The 19,106-nt window shown below is 38.6% G+C and overlaps 1 protein-coding gene across 4 annotated transcripts in view; it reads left to right on the forward strand.

Moving 5' to 3' along the window:
* Positions 1–19,106, forward strand: part of SMCHD1 (structural maintenance of chromosomes flexible hinge domain containing 1) — a 158,369-nt gene that overhangs the window by 11,188 nt on the left and 128,075 nt on the right. For all 4 annotated transcript variants that reach the window (XM_010353189.2, XM_030926202.1, XM_030926203.1 and 1 more), the window contains exons 3-5: positions 62–223; positions 6,678–6,760; positions 7,411–7,541. In XM_010353189.2, the coding sequence (XP_010351491.1) occupies positions 62–223; positions 6,678–6,760; positions 7,411–7,541 (376 nt within the window). The remainder of the gene's footprint in view (positions 1–61; positions 224–6,677; positions 6,761–7,410; positions 7,542–19,106) is intronic.

Genomic DNA, 19,106 nt, shown 5'->3' on the forward strand with positions numbered 1-19,106 from the left:
TATAAGTTCATTGAGTTTCTGATGCTGACCTAGCACTTATGATTTTCACTGTTGATGACAGATGAAACTGTTAAAGATGGAGTCACCTTGTACCTGCTACAGTCAGTCAATCAGTTACTGCTGACAGCTACGAAAGAACGAATTGACTTCTTACCTCACTATGACACACTGGTTAAAAGTGGCATGTATGAATATTATGCCAGTGAAGGACAAAATCCTTTGCGTAAGTATCCCATTCATACTAATTTTGAAAAACTATTACCTGCCTTTATCCCCTGATCACATGTCCCATTCCTTCACTTTTTATAAATCTTCTTATTACACTTTATTAGAAGACCACTCATTTTCTTTCTTACTCAGATTCATCACAGTATCATTATGTCTTCTACCTATGTCATATTCAGTGAAAAAAAACTGTCCTTTAAAGCTAACCTACTAGTAGAACTTTTCTTTTCAACTCATAAGGGGTCTTGTACCTATACAGCTTTCCATCTCCTGTATACTCTCGTCTCCTGATTTCCTGGCCTGTCATAGACCTTTCCCAATTAAGAAAATAGTTGTTTTACTTTGCAAATACATATAGCTAGATTGCGTAAGTAAGAAGTTTCTGTTCAGTATTTCCATGTCTTTATCATTTTCTTCTACCTTTACTACTTGCTAGTTTCTGTCCTGTCTCTGGACCATTTGCTAGTGATCTTTCAGTAAACCAAATGGATTGGTTTACTGAATCCTCTCTGGACTTGCCAAAGTGTCTTAATACTACTTACGTGTTCATCATAAACTTTTGTATTAAAATTATTTTTTTCTCATTATATGTGTATTCTTGTTTGCAGGAAGTTAGAAAACATAGATAAGCAAAAAGAACATAAATAATATCACTATTACCCAGACATAACCACCGCTAACACTTTGGTGTTTATCATTTCAGAACTTTTCATATTATTTGATTTTTAATGGTTTTATATGGTGCATACTTCCTTAACCTGCATTTTGTTTAAAAATAAAGTGAATATCTTTTAATATATATGTCTCTCTGTGTATATTTTGATAATATTTAGGTAATATAATTTATTTCAATAGTATTATTTTTCTTTCTTTTTTTTTTTTTTTTTTTTTTTGAGACAGAGTCTCTCTGTCACCCAAGTTGGAGTGCAGCGGTGTGATCTTGGCTCACCGCAACCTCTGCCTGCTGAGTTCAAGTGATTCTCCTGCCTCATCCTCCCGAGTATCTGGGATTACAGGCATGCACCACCACACCTGGCTAATTTTTGTGTTTTTAGTAGAGACGGAGTTTCACCATGTTGACCAGGCTGGTTTCGAACTCCTGACCTAAGTGATCCTCCCGCCTCAGCCTCCCAAAGTGCTGGGATTACAGGTATAAGCCACCATGCCCAGTCTGAACAGTGTTCTTCTATTAGACATTTAGGTTGTTTTTAATTTTGTTATGGTTACAAATGACACTGAATGTTCTTCTGGCTAAATCTTTGTGTGCTTTCTTAACATAACACTACTGCTACTATCATTACTATCAGCTACAGTGCCAGGCATTATACCAAGTACTTATGAACATTGTCTCATTTACTCCTTAATCCTATGTGGCAGCTAATGTTAGAAAATAATTTAGGTAAAGATCCTGTTTTGCAGAATTAACTGAGACTAAGAGATTTTAGGTAACTTGCCCAAGGCCACACTACTAGGGAGTAGTGGAGCCAGCATTTAAACTTTAGGAGAGTGACTTCAGAGCTTGAATATATAACTAGTACATTTATTACCTATCATGTTGTTCTTTTTGTACAGAAAAGCTCTTCTCCCATCTTAAAAACACTAAAGTCTGACTTCCTTCACTGGCTACTGCCTAAAATTTTTTGATTCTGTTTATGGCAAAACTCTTCCAGAGAGCTGACTGCATTCGCTATCAGCAGTACTTCTCTTCCTCCCATTCTTTCCTACTCTGACCAGACATTTTCACCTACCACTCTACTGTACCCACTCTTTTATGGTCACCAACAACTAAATCCAGTGATCAATTTTTAATTTTCAGTTCTAATTTTTCTTGAAGTGTTAGAGATTGTTTTAGTACTTCTTCCTTTTTGATATACTTTTCTCGCTTGACTTTTGAGAGTCCGTGTTTTTCTTGATTTTCTTCCTTTTTGCAGTGGCATGACCACAGCACACTGTAGCCTCAAACTCCTAAGCATAAGCAATCCCCCTGCCTCAGTCTCCTGAATGACTAGGACTACAAGTGCATACCACCATGCCCAGCTAATTAAAAAAAAAAAATTGTAGCTGGGTGCAGTGGTTCATGCCTGTAATCCCAGCACTTTGAGAGGTCGAGGTGGGAAGATCACTTGAGACCAGGACTTTAGGACCAGCCTGGGGTACACAATGTGACCCCATCTTTACAAAAAAATACAGAAATTATTTGGACGTTTTGGTGCATTCCTTGCTTAGCTACTTGGGAGGCAGTGGCAGGGGGATTGCTTGAGTGACCCAAGGAATTTGAGGCTACAGTGAGCTATGACTGCACCCCTGCACTTCATTCTGGGCAACAGAGTGAGACTCTGTCTCTAAAAATTAAAAATAAAAATAAAATTTTCTTTGTAGAGATGGAGTCTTGCTATGTTGCCCAGGCTGGTCTTGAATTGCTGGCCTCAAATTATTGAGAGCCTTGGTCTCTCAAAGCCCTGGGATTATAAGCACCTTGATCACCTTAATTTTCTTCTTACCTCACTGCCTGCCCTTTCTTCTCTCCCCACCTTCTTAATGTTGAAGTGCCTTAGGGCTTAGTCCTTGCCCTTTATGTTGTATCTTACTTCCTCACTTAGTCATCAGGTCCTATCTCATGGTTCTAAATAACATCATTACAGAAGTGAGTGTCACAAGGAAGAGGTAAGAAATGGTAATTTTTAGTTAAATATTGAAAATGGTGCCGGGTTTATCTCTTGAATTCCAGTTTTATCCATCCAGCTGCCAATGTGGCATCTTCTCTAGGATGTCTAAAATGGGAACCCTCATCTGTTCACTGAATTTTATACCACACACAGTTTCCCCCATCTGAATTGATTATTACTGTGTCCTTCCTGTAGCACAGGCCAAAAATCAAATTGATACTTTTATTTCTCAAACCTCTTATTTAATCTGACAGAAAATCCTTTGGGTCCTATTCTCAATGTTTTGTCTTAAAATGACCATTTCTCACCATTTCTATTGCTACCACCTGGTGTGGAGGCACCATCGTATCCACCCAGATTACACTAACTGGTAGTTTCTGGTACCTGTCTTTTCATCCCTGTCCATAAAGGTTTGAGAAATCAGATTGTGTCACTCTTCTGCTGAAAACACTCATGGCTCCCCATTTCACTAAGAGTAAAAGCCAAAGTCGTTACAGTTGCCTGCAGAACCTTACTAGCTCTGCTTTGTACTTCTCTGACTTTGTTTCTACTACCTTTCTTACTTTTTCACTCCCCTTCAGTGCCATCCATATTCTCAGCTTAGGGCCCTCTGCTTGAAATGCTCTTCCTCCAGTTAGCCTTTCTTCACTTCCTCCAAGTCTTGGTTATCTGCTGTCTTCTCAACAAAACTTGCTGTATTTAATTGCAACTGTATTCCCTCTGTGTCTTTACTGTTACTTGATTTCATTTCTCTGCTGTTTCTTTTTTCTCCGTTGCACAAACCATCTTCTAACATGCTGTAGAATTTATTATGTTTATATCTTCTTTCCCATATTCCTCCATTAGAATGTTAAGTCCATAAAAACAGAACCTTCATCTGCTTTGTTCAGTTCCTAGAACAATGCCTGGCACATAGTAGGTGCTTAAATATTTTAAAATTGAGTGAATCTGGCCGGGCTCACGCCTGTAATCCCAGCACTTTGAAAGCCGCAGCAGGCAGATCACTTAAGGTCAGGAGTTTGAGACCATCCTGGGCAACATGGTGAAACCCCGTCTCTACTAAAAATACAAAAATTGGCCAGGCGTGGAGGTGGGTGCCTGTAATCCCAGCTACTCGAGAGGCTGAGGCAGGAGAATCGCTTGAACCCGGGTGGTGGAGCTTATAGTGAGCTGAGATCATGCCACTGCCACTCCAGCCTGGGCACCAGAGGGAGACTGCATCTAAAAAAAAAAAAAATTGAGGAGTGAATCTTTAATTCTTTTTTTTTTTTTTTTTTTTGAGATGGCGTTTCGCTCGTTGCCCAGGCTGGAGTGCAATGTCTTGATCTCGGCTCACCACAATCTCCGCCTCCTTGGTTCAAGCGATTCTCCTCCCTCAGCCTCATGAGTTCCTGGGATTACAGGCATGCACCACCACGCCTGGCTAATTTTGTATTTTTAGTAGAGATGGAGTTTCTCCATGCTGGTCAGGCTGGTCTCGAACCCCCAACCTCAGGTGATCCTCCCGCCTTGACCTCCCGAAGTGCTGGTATTACAGGCGTGAACCACCGCACCTGGCCCATGAATCTTTAAATATTTTCCTGGGGATAAATTGCTAAATGTGTAATTATAGTGTCAACAGAAGTATTTATTAAACTCTTAATGTAGTTTATGTTTCAGATTGATCAGTTTTCATCATACCATCATGAAATGATATGAAACCATATCAGTTGAAACCCTATCAGTTGAAAACCATATCAGTTTTCATTCATACCATCATTATATGGATAAGCAGAAAACCCCAGTGTTTAAAATCTTACCTTGATTTCTGTGACTTTACAGTACATTCCTGGGTCTTTCCCTACTTCTGTTTCCCTACTTCTGGTTCTTTTTGACTCTGGTGTACATTTCTTCAAGTCATGTTGATCTTTTTTTTTTTTGAGACGAAGTCTCACTCTGTCGCCCAGGCTGGATTGCAGTGGTGCTATGTCGGGTCACTGCAAGCCCCGCCTCCCGGGTTCATGCCATTCTCCTGCCTTAGCCTCCCGAGTAGCTGGGACTGCAGGCGCCCACCACCATGCCTGGCTAATTTTTTGTATTTTTTTAGTAGAGACGGGGTTTCACCATGTTAGCCAGCATGGTCTTGGTCTTCTGACCTTGTGATCCGCCTGCCTTGGCCTCCCAAAGTGCTGGGATTACAGGTGTGAGCCACCGTGCCTGGCCTTGATCTTTTATTTTTATACTTTTAGTAAACTGATCCAAGCCTTAACTGTTGTACCTGTGTAATGAAGCAAAACTTTTATCTCTGGCTGTCTTCAGTCTCAATTAAGCACAATATCTTCTTCAGCTTTCTTTGGAACACCTCTGCTCATTGAGCTTAATGTGGTGGTAGGGCATCAGATCTGAACTGAATTTTTCTTTCCTCCCTTCTAAATTTTCTCTTTATGGGAAATGTTACCATTTGTCTAGTCTTCTAGAGGCAGAGACTTAAATGCATCTTGAATTTCTTTTTCCCTTCTTCTTTTTCATCTAATCAGATTGTAAATTCTACTCAGTTCTTCCTTCCAAATTTCTCTTTAAGTTTCTTTTCCTGCCGTTTCCTACAGTGTCCCTTCTTCATTTTCTGGAGTTATTTCCTTAGCCAGACCCTTGTACATAATCTGATTTGTGGTAACTTCTTTGCAATTAGTTTATAAACATAGCTATCCTTGGAGTGTTTAGAAGTGCTTGCTGGAGTGCTACTTTGGTTTTTTTTTTTTTTTTTTTTTTTTTTTGAGATAGAGTCTCGCTCTGTTGCCCAGGCTGGAGTGCAGTGGTGCAATCTCGGCTCGCTGCAACCTCTACCTCCCAGGTTCAAGCGATTCTCCTGCCTCAGCCTCCCGAGTAGCTGGGATTATAGGCACCGGCCACCATGCCCAGCTATTTTTTTGTATTTTTATAGAGAAGGGGTTTTGCTGTGTTGGCCAGGCTGGTCTCAAACTCCTGACCTCAGGTGATCAGCCTGCCTTGGCCTCCCAGAGTGTTGAGATTACAGGCGTGAGCCACCACATCCAGTCTGAAGTGCTACTTTGGATTAATTACAGCTTTTGTTGGGTTAAGCTTCTGCAGAATTAAGATACGTAAATTTGATATGTTCCCTTTCTTTTTACTAAGGGGATAAAAGCAGGAAATAGTGTGAATAGTGACCTTGAAGAAAGGAGAATATTAGTTAATGTTGAGCCAGTGATAAATTGAATGTCAGATTGGTGGTGTGGTAGTGAATCAATAGCAGTTCTGTGTCAGTTGAGCAAATGCATTCTGCCACTTGAAAAATGTGTTAGTCATAAGAATCCTATATGCAAATTAGCTTTCAGGAGACACTTACTTTGCACATGAGCAGTATAGGAAATTAAAAAAAAAGACACTTATTACTTTATATTTGCCCCGTATTTCCAAATGTGCTTACTTTGGACTTGTGCATGATGTAATTACATACCGCAGACTATTTGATTTTATGGTTATGGTCTTCTGTTTGTCTCTTAATGTCTGTATGTCTGTCTTTAGATTATAAACTTCTTGAAGCCAGGAATCATGGCTGGCTGACTCATGCTGTATAGTGCCATACAAGTACTGATTGATGACTGCTTTTTTGATGCTGGTGGTGATTGGTGATGATGCCTTTATTATGTATTATATCATTAGGATCAGGATAATACTTTAATTCTAGCTCTTTGGCTTTAAGGTACTTGATAGTTTCTTCTTCTTTGAACTTTTATATAAAGTATGTGGGAAGGAAAAGTTAAGCAATGTTTTCTTAATCTCTTGCAGCATTTGCTCTTGCGGAATTAATTGACAATTCATTGTCTGCTACTTCTCGTAACATTGGGGTTAGAAGAATACAGATCAAATTGGTAAGGAAATAATACTGTAAAACAATTTCACTTTCTTTTTGTAAGAGTAATAAAAGTTTATTGGAGAAAAGTAGAAAATAAAAGTAAAACTAAAAGTATAAATAATTGTCAGATATTTCTTCATCCGTTGTTAAAGTTTTTTCATGTTTTTTTCCTATGCATGTATATACACATAGATGTATATGTACCTTTGCTTTTTTGTAATCTTCTGCTTTCCCTTAACAGTACATTGTTAACATGTGCCGTATCATGAATGTTCTGCAGTACAATCTGTTGTTGCAGTGGCTTATTGGCTGTAATGTAAATTGTGTAGTTTGTGTTCTATTGTTGAACATTTAGATTTTTTTCCTGTATTTTTGCCACTGGAAGGAATGCCGGAATGATGAACATTCTTGCACACCTTTGTACATGTCTCTGAATATTTCCTTAAGTTGAATTCTGAGAAATGGAATTTCTAGGCTAAAGGACATGAAGAATTCTGAGGCTTTTGATACATACTGCTGCTGAAGTGCCTTTCAGAAAATTGTATTTGCACTTCCATCAGTAATGTATAAGTGAGCCCATTGAATCATTTTTTTCATATTTAACTTTTCATGTTTTAAATATTGATTTGATTTTTCCTGTTGTTTTGAACTTATTTTGTTTCATAGCTTTTTGATGAAACACAAGGAAAACCTGCTGTTGCAGTGATAGATAATGGAAGAGGAATGACCTCTAAACAGCTTAACAACTGGGCCGTGTATAGGTTGTCAAAATTCACAAGACAAGGTGACTTTGAAAGGTTAGAAAACCTTTTTTTTTTTTTTTTTTTTTTTTGTGGGTAGCTATGTATTTTAATAAGGATAAAAAACTGGTATGCCTTTGGATGCATATGATACATTGGAGGTTTTACTGTTATCCACATATTTATTTAGGTTTTATATTATAGAATTTTTATGATTGATACTTAGAAATAGAACTATGTAATATTGTGCCATTCCATTAAACAGCTCATTTTGCATTTCCTGAGGTATGTGGGAGTTGATATGTTGGGTACCTTAGAACTTTTCCCCTTTCCTAACTCTGTATAGCCTCTAAAGCAGTAGAATGGTTTTAAAATGGGTTTTAGAAATCACTTCATACCATTTGCAAAATACCTAAAACTGCATGTGGTTCTGTGGAGCTCACTGTTGCTCTACTTTCAGAGCTCTTTTTGCAAAACATTCAGGAGTGGAATCTAGTGGAGTTATATATCAGAATGTGCTTGTAGAAAATATCCTGAATGAGGATGTCACAGGGAAAACAAAATATGCTAAAAGCCATCAGATGTAAAAAAGATTTAGATCCTTGGGATATTAGTGGAACTCTAGTAAGAAGAGCTTTGACCCACAAGTCTTTTGATATTTTAAGCTATGTTGCTGTACTTCTAACAACATACTTGGGAAGAGTCTCTTGGCATTCTTATTAAATAGTTGGTATGTGTTCATAACCTGCTTTGTTCTTTTCCTTGTCAAGAAAAGTCACCCACATTTAAGGATCAATCTCAATGTGTTAATATAGTTAGCGCATTTGTCTTCTTGCTTCTAAAATTTCAGCACCCTCAGAATTTTAATCAAATTAGTAAAGACTTAACAGTTCCATTGTAAGAGACAACGTAGTATGAAAAACAAAGACTCTTGTGTCATTTGACCTGGTTTGGATTCTAGCCTTGCCACTTACTAATTGTGTGACATTGGTCAACTTCCTTTACTTCTCTGTGGCTCAGCTTACGCAGCCATAAAATGGGGATATTATCCCATGAGGTTTTGTGACAGCTAAGTGAGTTAGTACATGTAAAATCCTTAGGACAGAGCCTGGCATATGGTAAACAGTCAATAAATACAAACTGTAGAAGCTGTCATTTTAGTTATTCTCATTCCTGACCTCAGACTTTTTTTTTTCTTTTTTGAGACAAAGTCTTGCTCTGTTGTCCAGGCTAAAGTGCAGTGGTGCAATCTTGGCTCACTGCAACCTCTGCCTCCCAGGTTCAGATGATTCTTCTGCCTCAGCCTCCCAAGTAGCTGGGACTACAGGAACCCACCACCATGCCTGACTATTTTTTGTATTTTTAGTAGAGACGGGGTTTCACCATGTTAACCAGTCTGGTCTGGAACTCCTGACCTCAGGTGATCCACCCTCCTCAGCCTTCCACAGTGCTAGGATTACAGGCGTGAGCCACTGCACCTGGCCTAGACTTCTCCACAGCCATTCTCTTTCACCATTTTCTTGAATATATGGCATTTAAAGGATTTATAGAGAGCCAGAGAGAAGGCAAAGACCACTGTCTTTAATAGTGTGATGAGGCCGGGCGCGGTGGCTCAAGCCTGTAATCCCAGCACTTTGGGAGGCCGAGACGGGCGGATCACGAGGTCAGGAGATCGAGACCATCCTGGCTAACACTGTGAAACCTCGTCTCTACTAAAAAAATACAAAAAAAACCAGCCGGGCGTGGCTGCGGGCGCCTGTAGTCCCAGCTACTCGGGAGGCTGAGGCAGGAGAATGGTGTAAACCCGGGAGGCGGAGCTTGCAGTGAGCTGAGATCCGGCCACTGCACTCCAGCCTGGGGGACAGAGTGAGACTCCGTCTCAAAAAAAAAAAAAAAAAAAAAAAAAAGTGTGATGATAGGATTTAGCATATGACAGAAGTATTAGGTAGAAGGGAAGGTAGAACAGATGGTAGATTAGGCAAAGTGGTCAGAAAAACATCAGTTATATCAACTAGAAGAGTAGAAAGAAATGAAAATCTTAACTGAATTCATGGGACATTGACTGATTTTTCTGTAGTTCTTAAAACAACACAAACTTTTAAATTTAACCAAATATTAGGGAAATTGTAATTTCTGGCAAAAATCTTTTTGCTGCTGGTTTTAGTCTTAGCTTTATGGATTTGGTGTCAGTAAACAATCAGTTGTTATAGCTGCTAGGTACTTATACTGTCTTTTAAGTCCAGTATCAGTTCCTTGACCCACTGTAATTTCTATCAACATCAGATACACCCCTTCAGCCTCTAGCTTCTGCTCAGTTGCTTTACTCCTTCCATTTGTTTTTTTCTGGATACAAGGATGGATGTCATAGAAGACAGGCTGTAGAAGAAAGGCAAGAACAGGCTAAAAGTACTAAACAACTAAGTCTTGACCTGTAGCTCATGTGGTATTGGAGAGAGAAACAGAAGTAAACACAAAAAATTACATGTAGAAGCATTTCAGTTATTATTACTATGAATAAAATGTAAGAGTAATGTTGAAGGAATGGATTGCTAGAAAAAAAAAGTAGGATAATAGAGCTGATGCACATCTCCTCTAGATAAGGTGGTTGGAGAAGAGGGCCTCTTTGAGATTATATTTGAGTTGAGGCTTGAATGATCAGAAGAAAGCAGTCAAATAAAGATCTGTAAGAAGTGTGTTTCAGGTAGAAGAAGCACCAGCAAAGCAAAGACTGAAATTGTGACAGTCTTGTTTTGTTTGAAGGACAGAAAGGAGGCTGTTGTGACTGTAGCATAGTAGATAGCGGGGAGAGTAGAGGGAGACGTGAGAATTTCCGTTTGGAAATATTCGTAACTCATTTACCTGGGTACTACTCCCTCCTCCCACCCTTTTTATTTTGAAACATTTCAAGCCAGTAGGCAAGATGAAAGAACTAGCACCCATATATCCTTCACCTAGATTTATTAGTTGTTAATGTTTTGTTACATTTATGATCTGTCTGCACACTTGCACACACATACTTTGCTTTTCTGAATCATTTGAAAGTACACTGCTGTCAGTTTGTGACATTTCACTCCCAAATACTGTAGCATGTGTATTTTGAGAACAAGCGGATTCTCATACATAACTACAAAATCATTATTACATCTAAGAAATTTATCATTAGTGCAAAAATATTTAACATAAGATTTTCATAAGTTTTTTTTCTGTTGTCATGTCTAGTCTCCTTCATTCTATGATAGTTTCCCTAGCTTTTGTGTTTTTCATAATATTTTAATTTTTCTGTAGTGTTTAGGCTAGTTTTCTTGTAGAATGGTCCACAACCTGGATCTGAGTGTTTCCTCAGCGCTGTTTTTTTTCCTTTAGTATTTTATTATGAACATTTAAAAATATACAGAAAAGTTGAAATTCTACAGGAAATACCTATATACTCCCACCTAGGTTTTACCATTGATAGTTGCTTGACTCCTTATGTATCTGTCCCACCATTAGTTTATCTGGTTTTTTAATACAGTTCAAAACAAGTTATAAATATCGCTATACTTTTTCCTAGTTTTGAAAGTGTCCGTATTATTTTCTAGGGTTCAATATTTTTAATTTTGATGTAAAATTCACATATTATGCAGTTAATTGCTTATAATCTATCTTAAATTTATCTTAATTGAATTGATCTTTTATGGAGATAAAATTTACATATCATAAAATTGACAGTATTAAAGCATACTGTTCAGTAGTTTTGAGTTAACAAAATTGTGCAACCATCGCCACTAATTCCTTTTACAGTTCCAAAAGAAACCCTGTATTAAGTGGTAGTCACTTTCTATCTCCTCGCAACCACTAATATTCTTTTAATAGTTTTTTTTTGTTTTTTTGTTTTTTGGTTTTTGGTTTTTTGTTTGAGACAAATCTCGCTCTGTTGTTCAGGCTGGAGTGTAATGGTGCTATCTTGGCTCACTGCAACCTCTGCAGTGAGCAGAGTCCAAGTCACTGGGACCACAGGTGCTTGTCACCACACCTGGCTAATTTTTTGTAGAGGTGGAGTCTTACTGTATTGCCCAGACTGGTCTCCAACTCCTGAGCGCAAGTGATCCGATCCACCTGCCTCAGCCGCCCACAGTGCTGAGATTACAGGAGTGAGCCACCACAGCTGGCCAATAGTTGTTAATCTACATTTTTAGTTGTTTTTCTAGGGATTACAACCAGCATCTTAATTTATAACAATACAGTCTGGATTAATGCCAACGACATTATCTGTAGTATACAAAAACCACTCTTGCTTAGCTTTGTTCTCCTCCCACTTGTGTGTACTATTATTTTCATATAAATGTGATCGTTACACATTATAGCCCTGTTACTAGAGTTTTATACTTACTATTTTATGTCTTGATCTTTTGAATCAGATAGAAGAGTTACAAATAATGCATTTGTACTGTCTTGTCTTGTCTTGTTCGTTCGTTCGTTCGTTCTTTCTTTTTTTGAGAGAGTCTTTGCTCTGTCGCCCAGGCTGGAGTGTAATGGCACGATCTTGGCTCACTGCAGCCTCCACCTCCTGGGTTCCAGCGATTCTCCTGCCTCAGGCTCCTGGGCTGAGCTTACAGGCACATGCTGGGATTATAGGCACATGCCACTATTCCCGGCTAATTTTTGTGTTTTTAGTAGAGACGAGGTTTCACTATGTTGGCCAGTTTGGTCTTGAACTCCTGACCTCAGGTGATCCGCCCGCCTCGGTCTCCCAAAGTGCTGGGATTACAGGCGTGAGCCGCTGCCCCTGGCTTGTCTTTTCTAATTATGTAATTACCGCTACCTTATTTTCTGTTTATTTCTTCATGTGTATTTGAGTTATAATACTTTCTAATATCCTGGTATTTTAGCCCAAAAGACTGTCTTGTCTAGTGGCTCCATTAGGGCAGATCTGCTAATGACAAATTCCCTCACTTTTTATCTGAGAATGTCTTAATCTTTCCTTTTTCTTTTTCTGAGAGGGAGTCTCGCTCTTTAGTCCAGGCTGGAGTGGTAGCGCAATCTCAGCTCGCTGCAACCTCTGCCTCCCTGGTTCAAGCGATTCTTTTGCCTCAGCCTCCCAAGTAGCTGGGATTACAGGCATACACCACAATGCCCGACTAACTTTTGTATTTTTAGTAGAGTCAAGGTTTCACCATATTGGCCAGGCTGTTCTCGAACTCTTGATCTTGTGATCTGCCTGCCTCGGCCTCCCGAAGTACTGGGAAAACAGGCGTGAGCCACCATACCCGGCGCCTTTCCGTTATTTTTGAAGGCTGTTTGTGCTGGGTAAAAACTCTTGGTTGACAGTCTTTGTCTTTCAACACTTTGAATATGTTAGCTCACTGCCTTCTGGCTTTATGGTTTCTGATGAGAAATTAGCTGTTAAATCTTTTTGAGGATCCCTTCTGTGTAACAGATTGCTTCTCTCACTGCTTTTGAGATTCTCTTTTTGTCTCTGGCTTTTGACAGTTTAATGCTGATGTGTCTAGGTGTGGATATGGGTTCATCCTACTTAGAGTTCATTGAGCTTCTCAGATATATAGAATAAAGTTTTTCATCAAATTTTGGGAGTTTTTTTGCCATTTTTTTTCTCCAAATATTCTTTCTCTCCTTTCCTTCTATGACTCCTCTTATCCATATACTTAATGGTGTTCTGTAGTACAGATCTGTTCTTTTTTCTTCATTTTTCTTTTTGTTCCTCAAACTAAATAATTTCAATCATCCACCTTCAAGTTTATGGATTCTTTTGCCAACTCAAATCGGCTCATGAGTCTCTTAAGCGGTTTTTTCATTTTGGTTATTGTTTTTTCCAAATCTAGATTTTCTATTCAGTTCTTTTTTATGATTTCTAACCCAACTGATACTCTCTGTTTGGTGAAATACATTTCTTATACTTTCTTTTAGTTCATTATACATAGTTTCAGTTCTTTGAATATATTTAAAATAGCCAAACTTCTTCTGCCACTGTTTCTACCAACTGTTCTTTTTCCTGTGTGTGAACCATACTTTAATATCTCTTTGCATGGCTTGTAATTTTTTTTTTTTTTTTTTTTTTGAGACGGAGTCTCGCTCTGTCGCCCAGGCTGGAGTGCAGTGGCCGGATCTCAGCTCACTGCAAGCTCTGCCTCCCGGGTTTACGCCATTCTCCTGCCTCAGCCTCCCGAGTAGCTGGGACTACAGGCTCCCGCCACCTCGCCCGGCTAGTTTTTTTTTTGTATTTTTTAGTAGAGACGGGGGTTTCACCGTGTTAGCCAGGATGGTCTCGATCTCCTGACCTCGTGATCCGCGCGTCTCGGCCTCCCAAAGTGCTGGGATTACAGGCTTGAGCCACCGCACCCGGCCTGTAATTTTTTATTGAGAACTGGTCATATTATAATATAATGTAGCAACTCTGGAAATCTGATACCACCCCATTCCCCAAGACTTGTTGTTGGATCTGTTGTTTGTTTATGTCGTGGCTTCCCTGAACGAATACTGTTAAGTCTGTATCCTTGTGTTACCCTTGAAGTTTCTGATTAGTTAGCTTTGTGGTCAGCTAATGATCAAACATTATCTTAAATGCCTTGAACCACTAAGTCTCCCAGCTTTTGCTGAGGGGCTCTGTGTGCATAGGGGGTATGATTTTAGTGTTATGTTGCAGAGTTTACAACTCTGCCTTACTTTTACTTCTTGCTTATAGTGAACCTCAAGGTAAGCCAGAGGTGAGTCATTATTAGGACCTTCTCAATTCTTTCTTGAACATGTGTTTAGCCCTGCACATGGGAGTGACCTTACTGATTCTAGTGAATATGTTGAAGCTTTTAAAACACCCTGCAGACCTCGCATACCCCAACTTTTCCTTGTATATTTTTGGTCAGATTCTTGTTTTCTCCAACTGTTTTCATTGCCTCAGACAGCTGTTACGATAAGCAGTTGCTGCTGATTGATTTTGATGTTTTTTTCAGGCATTCTCATTGCTTTCATCAGTGAGTGGATTCTTGGAAGTCCTTATGCCACCATTCTGGAAGTGTTCACTCGTTTACTGATTTTTGACAAATACATACACTTGTGTATCTCAAACCCTTGTTAAGATATAGGACAATAAGCTGGACTCAGTGGCTCATACCTATAATGCCAGCACTTTGGGAAGCTGAGGCAGGAAGATTGCTTGAGCCAGGAATTTGAGACCAGCTTATGCAACATAATGAGAACCCACCTCTACAAAAAATATTTTTAAAAATTAGCCAGGTGTGGTCCAGGCACGGTGGTTCACCCGTGTAATGCCAGCACTTTGGGAGGCCGAGGTGGGCGAATCACCTGGGGTCAGGAGTTCAAGACCAGCCTGGCCTTCATGGCGAAACCCTGTCTCTGTAGTAAAAATACAAAAATTAGCCGGGTGTGGTGGTGTGTGCTGGTAATCCTAGCTACTCGGGAGACTGAGACTGGAGAATCGCTTGAACCTGGGAGGTGGAGGATGCAGTGAGCCGAGATCGTGCCGCTGTACTCCAGCCTGGGTGACAGAGTGAGACGCTATCTCAAAAAAAAAAAAAAAAATTAGCCAGGTGTTGTGGCTTGCACCTCTGTAGCGTCAGCTTCTCAGGAGGCTGAAGTGGGAGGATCGCTTGAGACCAGGAGGTCGAGGCTACAGTAATCCATGATCACACCACTGCACTCCAGCCTGGGCGACTGAGTGAGATTCTGTCTCTCAATAAAAAAGGATATATAACGTTACCTAAACCTAGAAAATTCTCTCATAACTTGGGCACTGTAAGAATTTCTACTTTAGAAGTTAACTTGGATATCTGGAACATAATTATAACAGTATGTGTATAATTATTTTGTAGGGGAGAGGTATAACATTGTTAGGTCCACATACCTGGATTCAGGTATGTGTTGGATCAGTGCCACTCTTTCTGCACTTTCAACTTGCTCATCAAATAAAAGGCTCTCAACTCAGAGCTGTTTTTTTGAAATACAAATAAGTAAAAATGCTATGTGACCCATGCCATATTTATTTTAAGTTGTAGAAATGGACCCCCAACAGGATTTTTCCTAATATTCCTAAAGAAAAAGCTGGTTTGTTTTCATTGGTTTTCAGCAAATTAAGATGAGCTTTTACTTCCTAATATTTGTATTTACTCAAATGTAGGGAATACGTTTGTAACATTTCAGCACCCTACTTTAATTTGGTCATTTCCATGTGTCTGGCACATTTATTCCAGAGGCTCTGATAGAGATTGGTGGCCAGTTTTGTTAGAGACGGAGCTTTCTTAATTTCGGTGGTTTTTTTCCTCCTTTGTTAGATTCAAGATAGTGAGATATATACATAGTTACTCTACCCTGGCTTCCTGGCAATCATTTAGATAGTTCCTTTTACTAATTTGATCATCTTCCCTGATCACTCTTTCTCCTCCTCCTTTTTTTTTTTTTGAGACAGAGTCCCACCTGTCAGCCCCAGGCTGGAGTGCAGTGGCGTGATTTCAGCTCACTGCAAACTCTGCCTCCCAGGTTCAAGCAATCCTGCCTCAGCCACCCAAGTAGCTGAGACTATAGGCGCGCACCACCACGCCTGGCAAATTTCGTATTTTTAGTAGAGATGAGGCCAGGCACTATGTTGGCCAGGCTGGTCTTGAACGCCTGACCTGAGGTGATCCACCCACCTCAGCCTCCCAAAGTGCTGGGATTATGGGCGTGAGCCACTGTGCCCAGACCCCTGATACTTTTTCTTACTTGAAACACCTCTTATGTTTTGTTCCCATCAAAATTTCCCAAAGATTAAGTGTCCTCTTTCATTGTATGAAGAATATGAATTAAGATATTTTCTGAAATTTTTTTGGACTTTGATGTAAATTTATTCCTGAAGGAGCTTAATTTCCTAATTCTCCAGAGGACTGCTGTGGTGTAAAACTGTTCCTTGAAATTGTATTTTTCTACTTTTATTTATGTTCATGAAGGGATATTTATATAGTCCTTGAGTGGATATAGGAATTTTTCTAGACTCATTAACACAAGTGTGAGACTGTCTTGAAATAAATATTCTCAGCCTTACTTGCCATGATAGAGTTGTTGCCTAGATTTGGTTTGCATGGGTCATTTGGATTGAAAAAGGGATTTATGATTGTGTGCATTTCTTTTTTTTTTTTTTTTCTTGTCTCAAATCAGGTTCATTTTATTTTATTTTATTTTATTTTATTTTATTTTTTATTTATTTTTATTTTTATTTTTTAATTATACTTTAAGTTCTAGGGTACATGTGCATAACGTGCAGGTTTGTTACATATGTATACTTATGCCATGTTGGTGTGCTGCACCCATCAACTCGTCAGCACCCATCAATTCATCATTTATATCATGTATAACTCCCCAATGCAATCCCTGTGCATTTCTAACTAGTGGAGAGAATTCTTTAGTTTTGTGTGACTTGATGTCTATATGTTGTGTTTTATCAGTTAGCTTCTCCCTTCTCTAATCTTTTGTATATTTTCCCAGAAATATTTTAAGGAAAATATCAGAAGGTATTTTCAACTTATTTCCTAGAAATATTGCCATAGTAACTGAATTCTTAGAACTCATTTACTTTTTTCTTCTTAATAAACATTAGCTCGTAGACTTTGGTTAATCATAATTCTGGGAAACAAATTGTAGCATGTTTTGTTACGCAGTATTTTCTTTTTCATTCAGTTCAGTCTACTTTTTTTCTTTGCAACTTGGTATTTTTTTTTTTTTTTTTTTTTTTGAGGCGGAGTCTCGCTCTGTCGCCCGGACTGGAGTGCAGTGGCCAGATCTCAGCTCACTGCAAGCTCCGCCTCCCGAGTTTACGCCATTCTCCTGCCTCAGCCTCCCGAGTAGCTGGGACTACAGGCGCCCGCCACTTCGCCCGGCTAGTTTTTGTATTTTTAGTAGAGACGGGGTTTCACCGTGTTAGCCAGGATGGTCTCGATCTCCTGACCTCGTGATCCGCCCGTCTCGGCCTCCCAAAGTGCTGGGATTACAGGCTTGAGCCACCGCGCCCGGCCTATTGCAACTTAGTATTTAACCCATGGATTGTTTTAAAAGTGCGTGAATTTGTAAGTGTTCCAACAGATTTTCCTGTTGTCTTTCTATTGATTTCAAATTCAATCTTATGATAGCTAGATAATGTACTCTTAAGTGATTTCAGCTGTTTTACATTTGTTGGGTTTTATGATCCAGGATGTTATCTGTGTAGGTGAATTTTCTATGTGTCTTTGAAAAGAAGGTGTATTTTGCTCTTGTTGGGAGAAATGTTCTGAAAATGTCAGTTAGATTCTATAGGTTGATGATACTATTCATTTCTTTGTATCCTTGCAGAATTTTCTATGTGGTAGTAACTAAGGGGTATTGAAGTCTCCAAGCATTGTTATGCCTTCTGTACCTTTTTGGTTGACCTTTTTATTCATTATGTAGTGTTGCTCTTTGTCACTGATTATTTTCTTTGCTTTGGAGTGTACTTTACCTGTTAATATAGCCATCCCAGCTTCTTTTCGTTTGTGTTTTCATGCTATATATTTTTTCATTCATTTTCTTTTAACCTACCTTCATTATTATATATGAAATGGGTTTCTTATAGACAACATATAGTTGGGTCATGTTTTATAACCACACAGTTTCATTTAGTGTCTTTGTATTATTACATTTAATGTAATTGAATGTATAATGAGCATTTCAGATTTTGTGTTTTTGAATTTGAGATGCTCAACTTGTACTTAAATTTTGTTAAAGTCAAGCTCAAACTAGATGCTCAGCAAAACTATCTTTGGGTTTTGGGGGGAAGAGAGAGATCCTATCGGACGTAGAAAATCTGGAAAAAATTCATGCAGAACAGACTCAAATTATAAAAGAATGTTTAGAAAGATCTTCAGAAAGGAAAACAATACTGGTTATTATTACATTATCCAGAAAGGAAAATAATACTGGATATTATTACATCCATAATGTAATTAAATGTAATAATACAAAGAGTGATAGTCTATTTTATTTACCCATTTATTTGTTTAATTGTTCTTTGTTCATTTCCTGGTGTCTTTTATTGACTTTGTCTGGTGTTAATATATTCACTCTAGCTTTCTTTTCATTAGTGTTAAAATGGTAAATCTTTTTCCAACCTCTTAACCTATTGTCTCTTTATATTTAAAGAGGGTTTCTTTTAGACAATGGATATTTGTGTCTTAATATTTAACAATCTCTGCCTTTTAATTGGAGTGCTTAGATCAGTTGCTTTTAATTGGATTATTGATGTGTTTAGATTTAAGTTTACCATCTTTGTTAATTTATTTTTTATTTTTCCTGCCTGTTTTTTGTTCCCATTCTCTTTTTTTTCCTGCCTTATTGCAGATTCATTGTGTGTGTGTGTGTGTGTGTGTGAGAGAGAGAGAGAGAGCGAGAGCGAGAGAGATTCCATTTTATTTCCTTTTTGGCTTATTAACTATAGCTGTTACTTTACTGGAAACTCTAGGATTCATAGTATAACTCTTTAATTTATCACAGTCTGTATTAAGTAATACTAAACCACTTCACATATAAATATATCACAACAGTATACTTCCATTTATGCTATCTTGGTCTTTGTACTTTTGTTTTTATACATTTTACTTTGGCATCAGTGTCAAAGTACAGTATTGTTAT

The sequence above is a fragment of the Rhinopithecus roxellana genome, chromosome 21, assembly GCF_007565055.1.
Source record: "Rhinopithecus roxellana isolate Shanxi Qingling chromosome 21, ASM756505v1, whole genome shotgun sequence".
Lineage (NCBI taxonomy): Eukaryota > Metazoa > Chordata > Mammalia > Primates > Cercopithecidae > Rhinopithecus > Rhinopithecus roxellana.